Source organism: Brassica rapa, chromosome A05 (assembly GCF_000309985.2).
Source record: "Brassica rapa cultivar Chiifu-401-42 chromosome A05, CAAS_Brap_v3.01, whole genome shotgun sequence".
NCBI classification, from domain to species: Eukaryota; Viridiplantae; Streptophyta; class Magnoliopsida; order Brassicales; family Brassicaceae; genus Brassica; species Brassica rapa.
Genome location: NC_024799.2, coordinates 24,957,743 through 24,974,859, shown reverse-complemented (window position 1 = coordinate 24,974,859; position 17,117 = coordinate 24,957,743). Strand labels below are relative to the sequence as shown.

The 17,117-nt window shown below is 33.6% G+C and overlaps 5 protein-coding genes across 8 annotated transcripts; 3 read left to right on the top strand and 2 right to left on the bottom strand.

Moving 5' to 3' along the window:
• The first annotated feature begins 81 nt into the window (after window positions 1-81).
• On the top strand, window positions 82-2,689 carry LOC103870345 (putative pentatricopeptide repeat-containing protein At3g11460, mitochondrial). The gene has a single exon (XM_009148473.3). It carries the CDS (start codon window positions 134-136, stop codon window positions 1,988-1,990), a length of 1,857 nt encoding a protein of 618 aa, XP_009146721.1. The 5' UTR covers window positions 82-133; the 3' UTR covers window positions 1,991-2,689.
• On the bottom strand, window positions 1,970-3,748 carry LOC103870346 (4'-phosphopantetheinyl transferase gsp). Of its 2 annotated transcripts, none has more exons than XM_009148474.3 (8): window positions 3,551-3,748; window positions 3,311-3,486; window positions 3,076-3,143; window positions 2,883-2,984; window positions 2,653-2,808; window positions 2,457-2,561; window positions 2,242-2,371; window positions 1,970-2,151 (listed from the first exon to the last, which is right to left on the bottom strand). In XM_009148474.3, exons 1-8 carry the CDS (start codon window positions 3,634-3,636, stop codon window positions 2,072-2,074), a joined length of 903 nt encoding a protein of 300 aa, XP_009146722.1. In that variant the 5' UTR covers window positions 3,637-3,748; the 3' UTR covers window positions 1,970-2,071. The 2 variants fall into 2 exon arrangements, with proteins under 2 accessions (XP_009146722.1, XP_018514262.1); XM_018658746.2 differs by having other exon boundaries at window positions 3,076-3,138.
• A 2,457-nt stretch (window positions 3,749-6,205) lies between these two features.
• On the top strand, window positions 6,206-9,212 carry LOC103870342 (salicylate/benzoate carboxyl methyltransferase). 2 transcript variants are annotated; one of them, XM_009148467.3, is made up of 5 exons: window positions 6,206-6,287; window positions 6,607-6,709; window positions 7,449-7,847; window positions 7,945-8,205; window positions 8,389-9,212. In XM_009148467.3, exons 1-5 carry the CDS (start codon window positions 6,250-6,252, stop codon window positions 8,719-8,721), a joined length of 1,134 nt encoding a protein of 377 aa, XP_009146715.2. In that variant the 5' UTR covers window positions 6,206-6,249; the 3' UTR covers window positions 8,722-9,212. The 2 variants fall into 2 exon arrangements, with proteins under 2 accessions (XP_009146715.2, XP_018514318.2); XM_018658802.2 differs by lacking the exon at window positions 6,206-6,287 and having other exon boundaries at window positions 6,540-6,709.
• A 2,739-nt stretch (window positions 9,213-11,951) lies between these two features.
• LOC103870343 (rho GTPase-activating protein 4) lies at window positions 11,952-12,982 on the bottom strand. The gene is made up of 3 exons (XM_009148470.3): window positions 12,765-12,982; window positions 12,457-12,688; window positions 11,952-12,386 (listed from the first exon to the last, which is right to left on the bottom strand). The coding sequence occupies exons 2-3, from the start codon at window positions 12,586-12,588 to the stop codon at window positions 12,081-12,083; spliced, it is 438 nt and encodes a 145-aa protein (XP_009146718.1). The 5' UTR covers window positions 12,589-12,688; window positions 12,765-12,982; the 3' UTR covers window positions 11,952-12,080.
• A 364-nt stretch (window positions 12,983-13,346) lies between these two features.
• Window positions 13,347-16,325, top strand: LOC103870344 (salicylate/benzoate carboxyl methyltransferase). 2 transcript variants are annotated; one of them, XM_009148472.3, is made up of 5 exons: window positions 13,392-13,429; window positions 13,593-13,695; window positions 14,697-15,095; window positions 15,207-15,467; window positions 15,624-16,325. In XM_009148472.3, exons 1-5 carry the CDS (start codon window positions 13,392-13,394, stop codon window positions 15,972-15,974), a joined length of 1,152 nt encoding a protein of 383 aa, XP_009146720.2. In that variant the 3' UTR covers window positions 15,975-16,325. The 2 variants fall into 2 exon arrangements, with proteins under 2 accessions (XP_033148393.1, XP_009146720.2); XM_033292502.1 differs by having other exon boundaries at window positions 13,347-13,695.
• Window positions 16,326-17,117: the final 792 nt, after the last annotated feature.

The following is a 17,117-nucleotide window of genomic DNA, read 5'->3' as shown; positions in this document are numbered from 1 at the left end:
TATTCTTTTAATAGTACATCACGCAAATAACTTGGGCCAGGCCCATTTAGATAATTATTGGGCCTTACTCTAATTAAGATATTCATATTACTATACGTTTTTAACCAAACTAGTGATCACCGGCGGAGAAGCAATGGCAACCGGAAGAAGCCTTGTGCGGCGAGTGGCTTCGACGCCATGGAACGCGCGTCTTCGAGAGCTCGCTTCCCAATCACTGTTCTCCGAATCGATCACTCTCTATCGGTCAATGCTCCGCTCAGGCTCCTCTCCCGACGCATTCTCTTACCCTTTCACTCTCAAGTCATGCGCCGCGCTTTCGCTCCCTGTCTCCGGCCAGCAGCTCCATTGCCACGTCATCAGAGAAGGCTGCGTCGCTGAGCCCTTCGTGGTGACCGCTCTGATATCGATGTACTGTAAATGCGGTTTGGTAGAGGACGCACGCAAAGTGTTCGACGAAAGTACTCAGTCGCATCAGCTCGGAGTTTGTTACAACGCTTTGATATCTGGATACACGGCGAATGCGAAGGTAGCTGATGCCGCGTGTCTGTTTCGGACAATGAAGGAGAGATGTGTTTCGGTTGATTCAGTTACGATGCTGGGGCTTGTCCCTGTCTGCACGGTTCCTGATTACATCTGGTTTGGGATGTCTCTTCACGGACAATGCGTTAAATTAGGTATAGATTCTGAGTTAGCTGTTTTGAATAGCTTTATTACAATGTACATGAAGTGCGGATCGGTGGAGTCTGGTAGGAGGTTGTTTGATGGAGTTCCCGTGAAGGGTTTGATTACATGGAACGCTGTGATGTCTGGATGTGCGCAGAACGGATTGGCTTACGATGTTTTGGAGCTTTACGAGGAGATGAAATCTTACGGTGTTCGTCCTGATCCTGTTACGTTGGTTAGTGTTCTGTCGTCTTGTGCTCATCTTGGAGCTCAGAGGATTGGCCAGGAGGTGGAGAAGTTAGTTGAGGCGAATGGGTTTGTGTCGAATGTGTTTGTCAGCAATGCGTTGATTAGTATGTATGCTAGATGCGGTAACTTGGCGAAGGCGCGGGGTGTTTTCGACGTGATGCCTGTGAGAAGCTTAGTTTCGTGGACGGCTATGATTGGTTGCTATGGGATGCATGGAATGGCTGAGACTGGGGTTAAGCTTTTCGATGATATGATCAAAAGTGGGATAAGACCTGACAAGACAGTCTTTGTGATGGTTTTGTCTACGTGCAGCCATTCAGGGCTGACGGAGAAAGGTTTGGAGTTGTTTGATGCGATGAAGAGAGAGTATAAGCTGGAGCCTGGTCCTGAACACTACTCTTGCGTGGTTGATCTACTCGGGAGAGCTGGTCGAATAGATGAAGCCATGGGGTTTATAGAGTCAATGCCTATTGAACCGGATGGTGCTGTTTGGGGCGCTTTATTGGGTGCCTGCAAAATCCATAAGAATGTGGACATGGCAGAGGTAGCTTTTGCAAAGGTGATTGAGTTTGAACCGATGAACATTGGCTACTATGTGTTGATGTCGAATATATATACGGACTCAAAGAATCAAGAAGGAATCTGGAGAATACGGGTGATGATGAGAGAGAGAGGATTCAAGAAAGAGCCTGGGTATAGTTACGTGGAACACATGGGAAGAGTTCATTTGTTCTTGGCTGGCGATAGAAGTCATGAGCAAACAGAGGAAGTCTATAGAATGCTGGATGAGTTAGAGGCTTCTGTTATGGAGATTGAGGGAAACACAGACTGTGATAGATGCGGAGAGGTTTCGAGCAGTACGCGTGAGCACAGCGAGAGGTTAGCAGTAGCGTTTGCGATCCTCAACACTAGTCCAGGGGCAGAGATTCTTGTGATAAAGAACCTGAGGGTTTGTGAAGATTGTCATGTGTTCATCAAGATGGTTAGCAAGATTGTAGATCGTAGGTTTGTTGTAAGAGATGCATCACGGTTCCACTATTTCGAAGACGGGTTATGCTCGTGCAAGGATTACTGGTGATTCTTCAAGAGTCTCACAAACACGATGCTCAGAAAGTGATGTATATAAAAATGATTACAGAAGGTTGAAGGTTGCGCACAACTACAAAAATATTCTTTCAGAAATAAGTTGGTCTTCTACAAAGGGGATGGTTTTCCGAACAATCACCCTCATAGGAGCTCCTGCAAAAAGAAAAAAAAAGATGTGATGAAGAAACCACTAAACCAGTGGATCCTTCACTATCAAGAGATATATCACAACTGAAACTGCACCTTCGTTAGCTTGATCATCTTCAATACAGACTGCAGCATAATGAGAATCTGCCAGCTCCAAAGGGGCAAACTTCCATTCTCCGTTGCATTTCTTTGTCTCCTCCAGTGGATCGGCTGTCACTTCAGATGTCTACAGAAAAAAAATCAGAGATCTTTAAGGAAGGAAGTGAACAATAATACAACACTTAGAATCTGAGTTGAAGTCTAAAACAAACCTTGCAAAGACTGTAGCCTTCCTCTGTTCCAGGTATAGACTGGATTGTGAAGGTATTAAAAGGTGCAGCGGAGAAGCCTTTTCCTAATGCTTTCACATACGCCTCCTGGATACACAATCACCACAACAGTTTCTAACTTTTGAGAAGTAAAAATTTATTTCAGGCTCAAGTGTTATCTGTTGTTCGTAGAAACTACCTTAAGAGTCCATAGCTTAATAAATTCCTTTCTCTGAGCTTCCGGGTCCGGTATAGTTGCCAAAAAGTTCACTTCATCAGCAGAGTAAAATCTTTTTGCGAACGCTAAGACATCATGTTTTATCTTCCTTTCCTTGTCTTCAACATCAATACCAACCTAAAACAGTAGTAAGCTGTGACTGTTCAAATACAAACAAAACTATATGTAATGTGCCTAATAAGAAGACTTACCGGAACATGTACTGTCACCCCACAGGCAATTAAAGAATCTGTGTGGGAGATGTTGAAATGCAATGGCTGATGATTGCAGTTCTTACAGTTCTGCCAATCTACCTGTAAGAAATTCAAACAAGAACAAGTGAATTTTTGCTCTAACCTCAGACCATGACTCTTAGTCTACTTCCTAAACAACTATCTCACTCACCTCAGGCTTCCCATACACATTCTTCTTGAACATCAAGGATCGAGGATCGACCTCCTTGTTTGTCTGATCTAATAACAAAACCAAGATTACAGTTAATACCCTTCAAAATTCAAACTCTTTTCTGTGAGAAAAGTCCTACTTATAGTAAAAACCAATATAACCTCACAAATTCAGCTAAGTCTGACTAGCTATCATATAGAAAGGCCGAGGCTTTAAGAGACTTAGATGAACATACATCTAGCAACGGTGGTTCGAACCAAGGTGCGGGCAAGCAAAGCATTCTTCTTGAGCTCATCGCCACGCATCTGATCAACTCCATCTTTCTCAGTTTGTGAGAGAAGCTGAGAGTAGCGTTTCAAAAGAGATGTGCTTTTCACTTCATCTGGTATAACATACCATAGGTGAGTCTCCCTGCAAGAGATTTAGAACATAAGCTTCAAAGCCTATCAACCAAAACGTGGGATGAGGAACGTGCCTACGAGATGGAAGTTGCAGAGGAATCAGTGAAGGCAAATCGATCGAGAAGCTTCGCTGCATTTGGGACATGACACTGATTCTCATCAGCAGCTCAATCACAGGTGATTGATTCTCCGGCTAATTTTACGGTGAGTCGGTGACGGAGGTCAGATGCATACCCTAACCAGCTAGGGGTTCTGAAGTCATAACAGAATCGTACCGAACCAAACCATTTTATACCGAGGGATTTTGTTTAATACTCAAACTTCACTAAACCGAAATTTAGTTCTGGTTCCGGTTCCGTTCGGTGGATTGATCAATCTATCTATCAACTGGGCTTGGGCTAGAAAGGTTCTATTACTATGAGTTTTCTTTTGGAATTGGCCTTTTAACTAAAAGTCTGTTAAGCTTGTAAACATTTTATTTTGGCAAATTCTCATTTGATAGTTTTTTTTAGTTTTTGTCACAAAAATAATCTCGAAAAGAAAATAACCAAAATAATATATTTTTATTTAAAATTTTTAATATTTATTTTTTATTTTTTAAAATTTAAAATTCTATCCCATAAACTCCACCACTTAACTAAACTCTAAGTATATATTAGTTATTATAAATTTATACTTTTACTCTTTAATAAAATTTATTTTGGTTATTTTTTCATTAAGTGTTATTTTTGTGATAAAAATTTAAAATGGGTTGTACCCTAAAAAAATTATCTTTTATTTTTCTTTGAACTTTAATCGAAAACCTTAGCTACCCAAAAAAACTCCAGTCCTGGTGGTGTTAAGGATTCCAGTCATCCGTGATATTGTCTCCGGCGTTTTCAATAGCGGTGACGTGATTGACCTCGAAAGTTCTTTCGTCATCGAGTTTTTTTTTTTAACTTTTTTAGCTTTACTAGGAGTGGAGGTACTATAATCTTTTGATTTATTAATAAAGACTATTATTTTGATTTTTAACTTGAAGCGTTAGTTTTAAGACAAAAACTTAAATATAACTATTTCTTAGACAAAATTTAAATATGATTATTTAGAAGAATTGTCCAATTTTTTTTTTTTTTTGCTTAAATGGCGGAATATACGCATATATAGTATTACTATACATGCATTATACATCAATGATCAATATTCGCTTTTGGTGAGAAGATTCGAGTATTATAAACAATGTTTACAATACAATTAAAAAGGATTTTAGTGCTGCTAATCCAACTCCAAGTATTACGGTAATCTCACACGGTTTGACTAAACGAACCCTCGCCAGCACAGAGTCTGTTCGGAATTATTTGAGATAGGTTTGACTAGGATGCTTCGTCAGTGTCAGAGATTATGAAAAAAAACTCATCGCTGTTCACGTCAACTAGCATTTTCTTATTCGTTTTATTTTTTTATTTTTTTTTTGAAAAGCCTTATTCGTTTTATTTAAAACTTATCTTTACGCACATTATTATTATGAAAATGATTAGACTTGTGAAATATATTCGAATATTTTGAATGTTAATAGTATTTGTTTCCTATTTGTATCATATTTTGTCTTTTTCAATTCAACTTACCACCGCCAACAATTAAAAGATTCACGTGGTCTTAGTAGATCACACTTTTGGGGTCTTACATGTGTGTTGTTGGGTAGTTTTGTCTCTACTTAACTCTTTTCTTTCTTCTCTTTGAATTTATCCACATTATTATACAAAATATTTGATCGTCATTGATAGGAAAATTAGTTTTGTGTCGTCATACAGACTTTCCTTAAAATGCATCAGAGATTACAACACCCATCACGCCATCAAACCAATATCACATCAACCTAAACTACTCTAATGCATATATCACATCAAACCAATATCACATCAACCTAAACTACTCTACGCTAAGTTCCTTTGGTTATTGCAAAACAACACGTCACTACGTACAGAAACCCTAGACGACTCAAACTTCCCGACCACCAAAGGATGTAAAACAACTCTTTACAATAGCTAATTCAAGTCCATGAAGTAAGGATATCTTAGAGATTATAATGGTTTAAGGTTATAAACTCACACACACGCATCTAAATATAGCACCAGCCTTACTATAACTACTATCACATTCTTAGAAATTTACTATTTCTACATTATTTACCGAAATCGCATTTCAATTGTAAACCTCTCTTAACTGAAATAAAGTCACCAAGAAAATATAATTCCAGGATGAACCTTCTATATAATTCGTTTTCTTTTATCTAATGTTAAGTATCTTTTAGTGGCATTAATTTTTGTTGTAATCTGACTCTGGTTAAATCTGGTAACGTATTATGTAGAGATTTGGTTTATTCATTTGTGATTTGTAGAACAAATCATAATATAAAATTCTTCATTATTTTCCAGTCACACACGTTCTTCTATTATACATCAAGATAAGTACTTCCCAACCACTGCATACCAACTCCCACTAGTGTTACATGAATCTTAAGTCTTAGCCTAGTTTCACAAGTAGACAAGACATCTCTAGTACTCTTACCTTTAATCCTTTGGTTTCTTGGTCTGGTTTGAGAACTAAAATGGCATTACTCAACAATTTATCACAAGGGCATCGGCTTTGCTCACATGGCGTGTTTCACGTTTTTTTTCAGTATGATACTTTATTAAGTTCCATCTCTCTATAAATTGAAGTGAAAGTTGCATTTTCAACGCACATCTTCTAATAAGATCTCACGGAGTCTTTTCATTAATAAGTACGATAAAAGATGGATTCAAGATTCAACGATACCGGTCCTTCCCTGAGGTTTGTCTCTCTAATTCATCATTACAACACCTAGCAAACTTATTTACTTTCACTTAATTGTTTCAAATATACATATATACAAATATTGTGTATGTATATACATATATATGCTGGTTAAAGTTTTGGGCCGTTATTCATAACCCCTTACCTCTCTTAACATTTTGTTTGTCATTTACCAACTAAACTACAAGATTTTTGTGAAACTATCGGCCGAAACTTTTACTTATTCTAAAAAAAGGCGGTGCTTCCATGGCTTCCCCTCGAAGTCGCTACTGTATATGTCCATGTCCATTACTGCTCTATGTATATCGGGATGTAGGTATATTGATGAAAAGAGTGGCGATGAATATGCAGTTGTGAAAGCTTTACATATGAGTGGTGGAGATGGAGCCAACAGTTACTCCGCCAATTCTCTTTTTCAGGTTTTTCTATATTCTTAATTTCTTTTCCTTTTAGCTTATATTTAAGAAAATAATCTTATTTGGTAAAGCAAAAGGAAAAAAATCAATCATTTCATCATGCAGAAATTGTAATTTTAAATATTAACCAAAAAGTTGTAAGGTGCTATATAAGAAGAAAGTATATAGACTTGCTTATATAAAATTGTGAATCAATCAAAATCCTATAATGTTGAACTCCGCATCCTTTAATGATCCGATGTTCTAATTAAATAGAAAAATCCTATAAACGATTAGACAATAACTCATTCACATAGTCTCATTGTTTCTTTTCTAACAAAGTTAGAGTTTAAATTTAGCAAATTTTAAATGGCAAAAATACCCAAATTTTTATGGATCTCGTGAGATTAGTCCTTGACCTAGAAAGAATCTCCAGGTTATTAAAAAAAAATATTTTAAAAAATCAACATGAGGCTAAAGCTAATAGAGAAAAAAAATACTTCGGTATTCTAGTTTTCAAAAACATAATTGTAATCTTGTATGTTAAAAAATAGATCATGTTAGACTGTGTTCAAAAAAGAAAAGAGAAGATCATGTTAGACTATCTACTGGGATACATCGTTTATATCTGAAGCTGGGTCCCAATAAAATATTTGAAACAAGACTAATAGTCTCGACATATTTTCTTTTAAAAAGTATAAACAAGACTATAGTCTCGACATATTTTCTTTTAAAAAGTATCTTTCTACTTTTTGGTTCGTAGAGAAGAGTTTTATCAATGGCCAAACCAGTCTTGGTAAAAAACACCGAAGAAATGATGATGAATTTAAACTTTCCTAACTATATCAAAGTTGCTGAATTGGGTTGTTCTTCGGGGCAAAACACGTTTTTGGCTATGTCTGAGATCATCAACACCATCAATGTGTTGTGCCAACAATCGAACCAAAACCCTCCAGAAATCGATTGTTGTCTCAATGATCTTCCGGAAAACGATTTCAACACAACGTTCAAGTTGGTACCCTTCTTCAAAAAGGGGCTCATGATGACTAACCAAGCATCATGTTTCGTCAATGGAACACCAGGTTCCTTCTACTCTAGGCTCTTCTCTCGCAATAGCCTCCATTTTGTACATTCATCTTACTCTCTCCATTGGCTCTCCAAGGTACTTTTCTTTAAGACTTTGTTATAACATATTCATTTACATAAAACTTTGAGTTATTTGATAACTAGGCGGTGGAGTTGTGTGTTTATAATCATAGGTTCCAGAAAAACTCGAGAATGATAAGGAAAATGTGTACATATCAAACTCAAGTCCTCAAAGTGCTTACAAAGCTTACTTGAATCAGTTCCAACGAGATTTCACAATGTTTCTAACGTTACGCTCTGAGGAAATGGTCTCTAACGGACGAATGGTTCTTACCTTCAACGGTAGAAACACTCTTAACAGTAATCCATTGTATAGAGATTGTTGTCACGTTTGGACACTGCTATCAAAATCTCTCTGTGACCTAGTCTTCGAGGTATATATATACTTAATACTAAATTGTTCATTCTTTAATTATTTTAAATATGAATATTAATTATTGTTTTTTTGTGGAACCATTATTATTGATTTTTTTGTCGGCATTATTATTATAGATTATCATAATTTACTTTGTTGAATTTAGACATGGTCCTAATCACAACAATCTCTTTATTAAAAGGGCCTATTGAGTGAATCAAAACTGGATGCATTCAACATCCCATTTTATGACCCGAATGAACAAGAAGTGAAGGAAGTGATACAAAACCAAGGCTCTTTTGAAATCAGTGACTTAGAGACACATGGATTCGGAGTCAATAAAGCTATTAACCATAAAGTAGGATACAATAGAGCCAAATCTGTAAGAGCCGTTACTGAACCAATGCTCATTGCTCATTTTGGAGAAGATATTATCGATATCTTGTTTGATAAGTATGCTCGCCATGTGACACAACACGCGAACTGCGGAAACAAAACGAGTGTCGTTCTTGTCGTCGCGTTGACCAAGAAGTAAACAGCTTTTGCTTGAATATATTTGCTTGTATATTTACTTTTTATGTACTGTTGTTTGCCTTTTCTGTCAATAATTTATAAGACTTGCCCCTCATACGATAATGTGATATGCTTGTCGAAAATATATTGCGATGTTGTGTATTAGGAGTTTTTAATTACATCCCAAAATATTAAATATTAATGTGGTTTTGGTCATAATTTTGAAGTATTATAAACACAAATACAAGTTAATTATTTTAAGTTCATACCATTTGATTAAGTAAATCTTTGCCAGCACACAAATTTGTTCCATTAATTAGACAATGTGCAATGCAATGGACATGTTAAGTTCTTTATTCAACATTTGCAAATTTACAGTGAACTAGTTAAAAACGAAAAAAACAAATCAGCTCATCTGAGTGAACTAATTCAACAGTTGAATTTTCACACAACAATTTCAATTATTTGAAAACAAAAAAAAAACTAGGACCACAGTGACACATGTCATCATTATATGAAGCAATATATTTTGATTAAAATATAAATTAAATACATGATATTTTTTTTATTAGTTATATATACTTTTGGTATTTTTTTCACCCCAATTGTTTAAAGATAATTATATGATAGCAGATTTTTATTTACTTGTTATCTTTATATCAAAATTTATTATTTTAACAACTCTACAAATATATATTTGTTTTATTTATTTGAACATTATTTTAAACAGATTTCAATAATAATAATTTAAATATATAAATATAAAAACTCTACAAATATATATTTGTTTTATTTATTTATAGTATAAATAAATAAATATAAAATAAAACAAAATATGATAGGATGTTTGGTGTGTAGGGAGTACAAATTCTCATTTTATTAAACAAAAATATTGTAAAAATAACATTTATATGGTGTTGAATTAATAGGTGCAGAAAAAGAAAATATGATATCCTACTATATAAAAGGGACTAAATCCTTTCTTTCTAAGCCATGCCACATAGACAAAATATTATGAACCAACCAAGATGCCATGTCATCCGGACTGGGCTTGAGTCAAAATAAAAAGCTATTTTCAGAGCTCATTCGACCCATCTTGAAGCTCATTCCCGAGCCACTCTCTCATAAGCATAATTCTGTATTCTAAACATCCCGTGTTAAATTTTTTTAAACACTCATATCTTAGAAATAGTTTAGAAAATATCTTTATATAAATATTTTTTCTTGAATAATATTTAATTATAATTTTTTGTTTCTTTTTAACTTTTATAATAAAAATATTGTCTTCAGATAACAACAAAATATATATAAAAATTATCTTATTTTAAAAATTTTTGATAATTTTATTATATTATTTTAGAATCAATTATTTAATATTAATATAACATATCAATTTTATATGATTAAAATAAAATTCATTTTTAATTATATATAAAATTCATTAAGGGTATTTTTTAATTAACACATTAGAGAATCAGTTAGAAATTAATAATAAATCAATAACCTATCTAAAAGTCTAAAACCTAATAAAATATGAAAAATAAGAAAAACTAACTAAGTTTTAATATAAAATAGAAATTTAATATTACTAAAATAAAATTAATTTTTAATATATATATAATATTCATTAAGGGTCTTTTTAAATTAATAAATTAACCACTTAGCTAAAAATAAATAATAAATCATTAATTTAGCTAAAACCTAATAAAAACATGACAAACAAGCAAATTTACTAAAATTATGGATAATATAAAATATGATTGATTCTTTAATACAAAATTGAAATAAGAGTTTTGTTAAATAAAACATAAGTTTGTCGTATCGGTGTTACAAAAAAAAATCATTAATAGTATCGTAGGAATTATGTCTTTCCTATTAGCGAATAAAATTGAAGCAGAGTTTTGGAGGATAGCTCAACGTGTAGACGAGATTATGAAAATTGATATGGGAGTTGAGGTAACGGACACAACTGTTCCTCCGCAAAGAAACGCTCCTGCTAGACATCCTGGATAAATGAAAGAGACATTTCTGGACTTGGCTTTGTGTTAATGGATGGTGACTTTCCAATACTGTTTGGAGCAAGGGCCGATATACACGCACCAAATCACCACTGCAAGCGGAAGCTGAAGGTTTGCTATGGGCAATGCAAGTGATACTGAAGTTTGGACACAGAGAGATGGTCTTTCAATTGACTGTGAACAACTGGTTATACTCATTCAAAAGGAGGAAGATTGGCCTGCGTTGGACTCGGAGCTCGACGAAATACAGGCTGTATCCAAAGAATTTTCTGAATTTTCTATTGCTTATATTCCTAGATCTTTAAAATTCCGTACGAATAGCCTAGCAAAAGGTGTCTGATCACGCGCATCTCGATCAGCTTTTGTAAATCCTTTTGCACCAAGTTGGCTACCCCACAAGCTAGCATGAGGGTGCCAAAAAAGAAAATAAAGCTGAAAGTGAAACTAAATATTCCAATGAACAAATTTATCATAAGTCCATATTTATGTGGATGTCTATATGGGACAAACAACTGTTTTCAAATAATTATAGAATATAGTCACGAAAATCAATCCTAAAATATATAATTTAAAAAAATCATTTAAACAAACCATCAAAATTTTCAATATTACACCAAATAAGAATATAAAGACCAATTATATTCTCTTCATGTATAATGTATTGTGGTAAGATTCAAACAAAATTAACTTACTTTACAGTAAGGAAAAATTAGATTTTTAATTCCAAATTTACAGTAAAAACATAACATTTTATAAAACTAAACAATTGATATAATAGTACAAAAATATGGAAAAAAAATTAAAATACTATCCGCGCGTAGCGCGGACAAGGACCTAGTAAATTATTAAAAAGCGTAGATTATGGTGTTGAATACTTAACAGACTAGCAGAAGAAGGTTAGTCCTCTAAGAGATTTGACTTTGACATTTGCTTGTTTTATACTGAAACTTTTAGTCATTAATTAATGAAAAAAATATTCGCCATCACTGATCATCTTGACTAGTATTATCCGGTCAGATTTCACTACACGCTTAAAAGAATTTGCAGGCTTCTCCACTTGTACGATTTAACATATATTTAACGCTCAAAATAAAATGGCACACGGTTCTCGGAGTCCACCTTCAGCTGTCACATGGTTTGGTTATCAGAATTGGTTTCTATTTCCGCATGTTGACAAAAAAGAAAACTGATGAGGTTCTTGTTTTATGTAAATTATATTAAGGAGATTAACAAGTATCCGAGAAGTTTGAACTTTGAATAGTATAGTATAAGTTCTCTGTGTATTTCATTCTCAACAATAAGTTACATAACCTTTCCTTCATCATATATAACCCCTATGTTTCCTCCAACTAAAACATGTCTTTTATCCTTCTGACTTTACACCAAGAATCTCTCTAGGTTCTGCATATTCTTCTTCTTCTGCAGAGTCTTCTTTGTCTTTCATTTCAACCTCAAAGGTATCATCCAAAGCAACCTCCATGTTAGCTTCCATGAGATGCACCAACTGTCTGCTGGTCTGATCACCATTCTCATCCCTAGGACTCGGGTTCGAGCCTGGAATCAACCTATCTCGAGACTCTTTCCGGTCCTTAAGCGTATTTACAATAAGTGTCTTGAGAAAGTTCATGACTTGTACAGCATACATCCGAGCCGTCAAAGGATCCAACATCTGCATTCAAAATTACACATTACTCATTTCATTTGCCAAAATTTTAAATAATCATTAAAAAAACACTAACCTGAGTCATGTTAGGTGCAAAAACCATAGCTATGTTTCTTGCATTCATCTTTTTAACATGTTCCATCTCCACAACATCAGCCATCAGATTGATTGACCAATCCAACAAAGAAGCTTCCGTTGAAGGAAGCATCCTCACAAGCTCCACACACTCTTCTTCGCTTTCAGACTTCCATCACTTGCTCTGGTGAGAGTGAGTCCAACACACCAGTGGGAAGTTCCCTAAACCAAGCCTAAGTAGAAAGACAAGTAAGGGAGAATAAACAACAATAGACAGTACGATCCAATCTAAGTAAGGGTTATATATACCTTAATTAATGAGACTTGCCAAGCAATGTACATCATTGTTATCAGGTATAACACCTTTGTTCAACTCTTCTCTTGAGCACTCTCACCATCAATTCTCAAGATTCCTCCTACCTATATGGCAGGCAAAAGATGAATACGTACTGACCCATTGTCCTAAAACCAGATGCAAGTAGTTCTAAACAATACACACTACAATACAAGTGTAGAACAAATCATAAATATAACATTTTTTTCATTATTTTCCAAAGTCACACGTTCTTCTATTATTATACATCAAGATAAGTACTTCCCAACCACTGCATACCAACTCCCACTCGTGTTACATGACTCTTAAGTCTTTGCCTAGTTTCACAAGTAGACAAGACATCTCTAGTACTCATATCCAACAACTTCTTTACTTTATTATAATTAATACTCTTACCTTAACCCCTTTGGTTTACTGGTTTGGTTTGAGAGCTAAAATGGCATCACTCAACAATTTATCACAAGGGCATCGGCTTTGCTCACATGGCGTGTTTCATGTGATTAAGTTCCATCTCTCTATAAATTGAAGTGCAAGTTGAATTTTCAACGGACATCTTCTAATAAGATCTCATTGAGCCTTATCATTAATAAGTAAGATAAAAGATGGATTCAAGATTCAACGGTGCCGTTCCTTCCCTGAGGTTTGTCTCTCTAATTCATCATTACAACACCTAGCACACTTTTTCACTTTGATTTAGTTGTTTCAAATATACATAATACAAATATCATATATATATATGTATACATATATGCTAGACAATGTATGTCCATGTCCACTAGTAATCTATGTATATCGGGATGCAGGTATATTGATGAAAAGAGTGACGATGAATATGCAGTTGTGAAAGCTTTACATATGAGTGGTGGAGATGGAGTCAACAGTTACTCCGCCAATTCTCTTCCTCAGGTTCTTCTATATTATTTTCCTTTTAGCTTATTTTTTTTTCTAAATAATCTTATTTGGTAAAGCAAAAGAAATACATGAATCATTTCATCATGCTGAAATTGTAACTTAAAATATTAACTAATAAAATTTTAAGGTGCTATATAAGTACAAAGTATCTACACTTGCTTATATGAAATTGTGAAACAATCAAAATCTTATAAAGTTGAACTCTGCACCCTTTAATGATCAGATGCTCGAATTAAATAGAAAAATCTTATAAACGATTAGACAATAACTCATTCACATTGTCTCTTTGTTTTTTTCTAACAAAATTCGAGTTTAAATTTAGCAACGTGAAACATATGTTTTAAAAAAAAAAATCAACATGTAGCTAAAAGAGAAAAAAAATATACGTCGGTATACTAGTTTTCAAAAACATAATTGTAATCTTTTATGTTAAAAATAGATCATGTTAGGGCAACCTTAAGGGTGAAGTTCTTCTTTTTTTTGTTACTAGGGGTGAAATTCTTAAACTGAGTTTATTAGCCACATAATATGATTAGTTTATTATATTTTATTTTGTTTATTTATTGTAAAGCAAAACCAGTTACAGTTTGACACTTGATCATCTGTCTCTCTCCGACTTCTTCTATTTATTATTCATCTTTTTCTATTTATTATTATCTTTTTCAAAAACCCATGTTAGAACTTTCCGCTTAGAACATTTCCAATTAAGGTTTTACCCATTAGAACTCTAAATTTTTATATATGTATATAAAATTTTGGGTTGAGTTTTCTCGTAAAATAAAAGACCCCACAATTACATACATATATAATATATATATATATATAATATATTATATATATATATATATATAAATTTAGAACTCCGATATAACCCTCTTTAGAAGTGCTTTTAGACTATCTTGCTAGGAGGTGGGTCCAAATATAATATTTAAAACAGAACTATAGTCTCGACATATTTTCTTTTAAAAAGTATCTTTCTACTTTTTGGTTCGTAGAAAAGAGTTTTACAAATGGCCAAAGCAGTCTTGGTAAAAAACACCGAAGAAATGATGATGAATTTAAACTTTCCTAACTATATCAAAGTTGCTGAATTGGGTTGTTCGTCGGGGCAAAACACGTTTTTGGCTATGTCTGAGATCATCAACACCATCAATGTGTTGTGCCAACAATCGAACCAAAACCCTCCAGAAATCGATTGTTGTCTGAATGATCTTCCGGAAAACGATTTCAACACAACGTTCAAATTTGTACCCTTCTTCAAAAAGGAGCTCATGATGACAAACCAAGCATCGTGTTTCGTCAATGGAACACCAGGTTCCTTCTACTCTAGGCTCTTCTCTCGCAATAGCCTCCATTTTGTACATTCATCTTACGCTCTCCATTGGCTCTCCAAGGTAATTGTCTTTAAGACTTAATTTATTATAACATATTCATTTACATAAAACTTAAGCGGTGGAGTTGTGTTTTTTTTTTTTGGTAAAAGAGTTGTGTGTTTATAATCACAGGTTCCAGAAAAACTCGAGAATGATACGGAAAATGTGTACATATCAAACTCAAGTTCTCAAAGTACTTACAAAGCTTACTTGAATCAGTTCCAACGAGATTTCACAATGTTTCTAACGTTACGTTCTGAGGAAATGGTCTCTAACGGACGAATGGTTCTTACCTTCAACGGTAGAAACACTATTAACAGTGATCCATTGTATAGAGATTGTTGTCACTTTTGGACACTGCTATCAAACTCTCTCTGTGACCTAGTCTCCGAGGTATATATACTTACTACTAAATTGTTCATTCTTTAATCATTTTAAATATGAATATTATTGTTATTTTTTCGTGCAACTATTATTACTGTTTATATTATCATAATTTACTTTCTTGAATTTAGACATGGTCCTAATCAACAAACTCTTTATTAAAAGGGCCTAGTGAGTGAATCAAAACTGGGTGCATTCAACGTGCCGTTTTATGATCCGAATGAACAAGAACTCAAGGAAGTGATACAAAACCAAGGCTCTTTCAAAATCAATGACTTAGAGACACATGGATTCGATCGTGCCCATAGTAAACGCGACAACGGAGAAGATAACTATGACGCAAGATACAATAGAGCCAAATCTGTAAGAGCCATTGCTGAACCAATGCTCATTGCTCATTTTGGAGAAGATATTATCGATACCTTGTTTGATAAATATGCTCGCCATGTGACACAACACGCGAACTGCAGAAACAGAACGAGTGTCACTCTTGTCCTCGCGTTGACTAAGAAATAATCAGCATTGGCTTGAATATAATTGCTTGTATATTTACTTATTATTTCACGTTCCGTTAATAAATTCTAAGACATGCCCATGCCCCTCATGCGATGATGTGATGCTTCTCCTGGAAAGTATATTCTGATTGTAATATGTTACTAGAGCTTGATTGCGGACATTCGTTTTTACTTTATACTCCCTATCTATGTATCACAATAAGTGGATTTTAAGGTTGTTGCACATCGATTGATGAATTATAAAATTTTATTCAATCTTTCTCGTGTGTATAAAAAGAGTAATAAATACAGATAATTCAACAAAAAAAAATCATACTGCAGAATACAAATAGTCAAAACATAAAATTGTATTTACTTTTTACATAGAAACTTGAAAACATCAATTAAAATAAAACAATTTTTTTCTTTTAAAACACAGCTTAAAGTGATATGGAGGGAGTATAAATAAATATTTATATTGTACAAATAATAGTTTATACATTTTTAAAATTTACCTAATGAAATAATTGTTTAATATGACATTGTTAAACACAAAAATATATCTTATATTGATTAATTTTGTTTTGGTTTTCAAACCGTTAACTGTATCACCCACATTTTTAGAATATGAATCACGCGTCTGTACTGTATGGATAATTTTTTTAATGTATGATAAAATTGTTATATATATTTAAATTTGGTGTTGTATATTTTATACTCTTCCACATTATCATATTTAAGTTGCATTGGACTATTATTTATATGAAAATTTACATAAAATTATGTATTTTCGTATATACGGGTTTGCTTATGTAAAACAATAATTTCTTTATTTTAATTATGTTATGTATCAAAGGTATCCTAATATAGAAATAAATATAAGAGTTATGTATATCACCATATTATTAATATAAAACCTAACAGTAACAAATAACCTTTATTTTTTAAAAGATATTCATTAATACTTCTGTAATTATAGGCATCTTGTTATATTTTGGAAAGAATAACCTCTTCTTTATCAAAAAAAAAAAAAAGGAAAGAATAACCTCTTCTCAGAAGAAAAGGACAAAATGTATTCCACATATATAATAATCTTTGCATTCATTCATCTAATACCTGCAGTTTATCCTTGTCACTTAGGATTATAAGACCAATAAAAGTTTTT

Bases quoted from the DNA above. Each gene is read 5' to 3' on its own strand.
- LOC103870345 (XM_009148473.3), top strand. From the start codon at position 134: ATGGCAACCGGAAGAAGCCTTGTGCGGCGAGTGGCTTCGACGCCATGG.
- LOC103870346 (XM_009148474.3), bottom strand. From the start codon at position 3,636: ATGAGAATCAGTGTCATGTCCCAAATGCAGCGAAGCTTCTCGATCGAT. The intron at 2,985-3,075 runs GTGAGTGAGATA...AATTTCTTACAG, and splicing joins ATGTGTATGGGAAGCCTGAG to GTAGATTGGCAGAACTGTAA. The intron at 2,562-2,652 runs GTAGTTTCTACG...TTGTGTATCCAG, and splicing joins TTAAGCTATGGACTCTTAAG to GAGGCGTATGTGAAAGCATT.
- LOC103870342 (XM_018658802.2), top strand. From the start codon at position 6,566: ATGTCCATGTCCATTACTGCTCTATGTATATCGGGATGTAGGTATATT. The intron at 6,710-7,448 runs GTTTTTCTATAT...TTTGGTTCGTAG, and splicing joins CCGCCAATTCTCTTTTTCAG to AGAAGAGTTTTATCAATGGC. The intron at 7,848-7,944 runs GTACTTTTCTTT...TTATAATCATAG, and splicing joins CTCTCCATTGGCTCTCCAAG to GTTCCAGAAAAACTCGAGAA.
- LOC103870343 (XM_009148470.3), bottom strand. From the start codon at position 12,588: ATGCTTCCTTCAACGGAAGCTTCTTTGTTGGATTGGTCAATCAATCTG. The intron at 12,387-12,456 runs GTTAGTGTTTTT...TTTTGAATGCAG, and splicing joins TTGCACCTAACATGACTCAG to ATGTTGGATCCTTTGACGGC.
- LOC103870344 (XM_033292502.1), top strand. From the start codon at position 13,552: ATGTCCATGTCCACTAGTAATCTATGTATATCGGGATGCAGGTATATT. The intron at 15,096-15,206 runs GTAATTGTCTTT...TTATAATCACAG, and splicing joins CTCTCCATTGGCTCTCCAAG to GTTCCAGAAAAACTCGAGAA. The intron at 15,468-15,623 runs GTATATATACTT...CTTTATTAAAAG, and splicing joins TCTGTGACCTAGTCTCCGAG to GGCCTAGTGAGTGAATCAAA.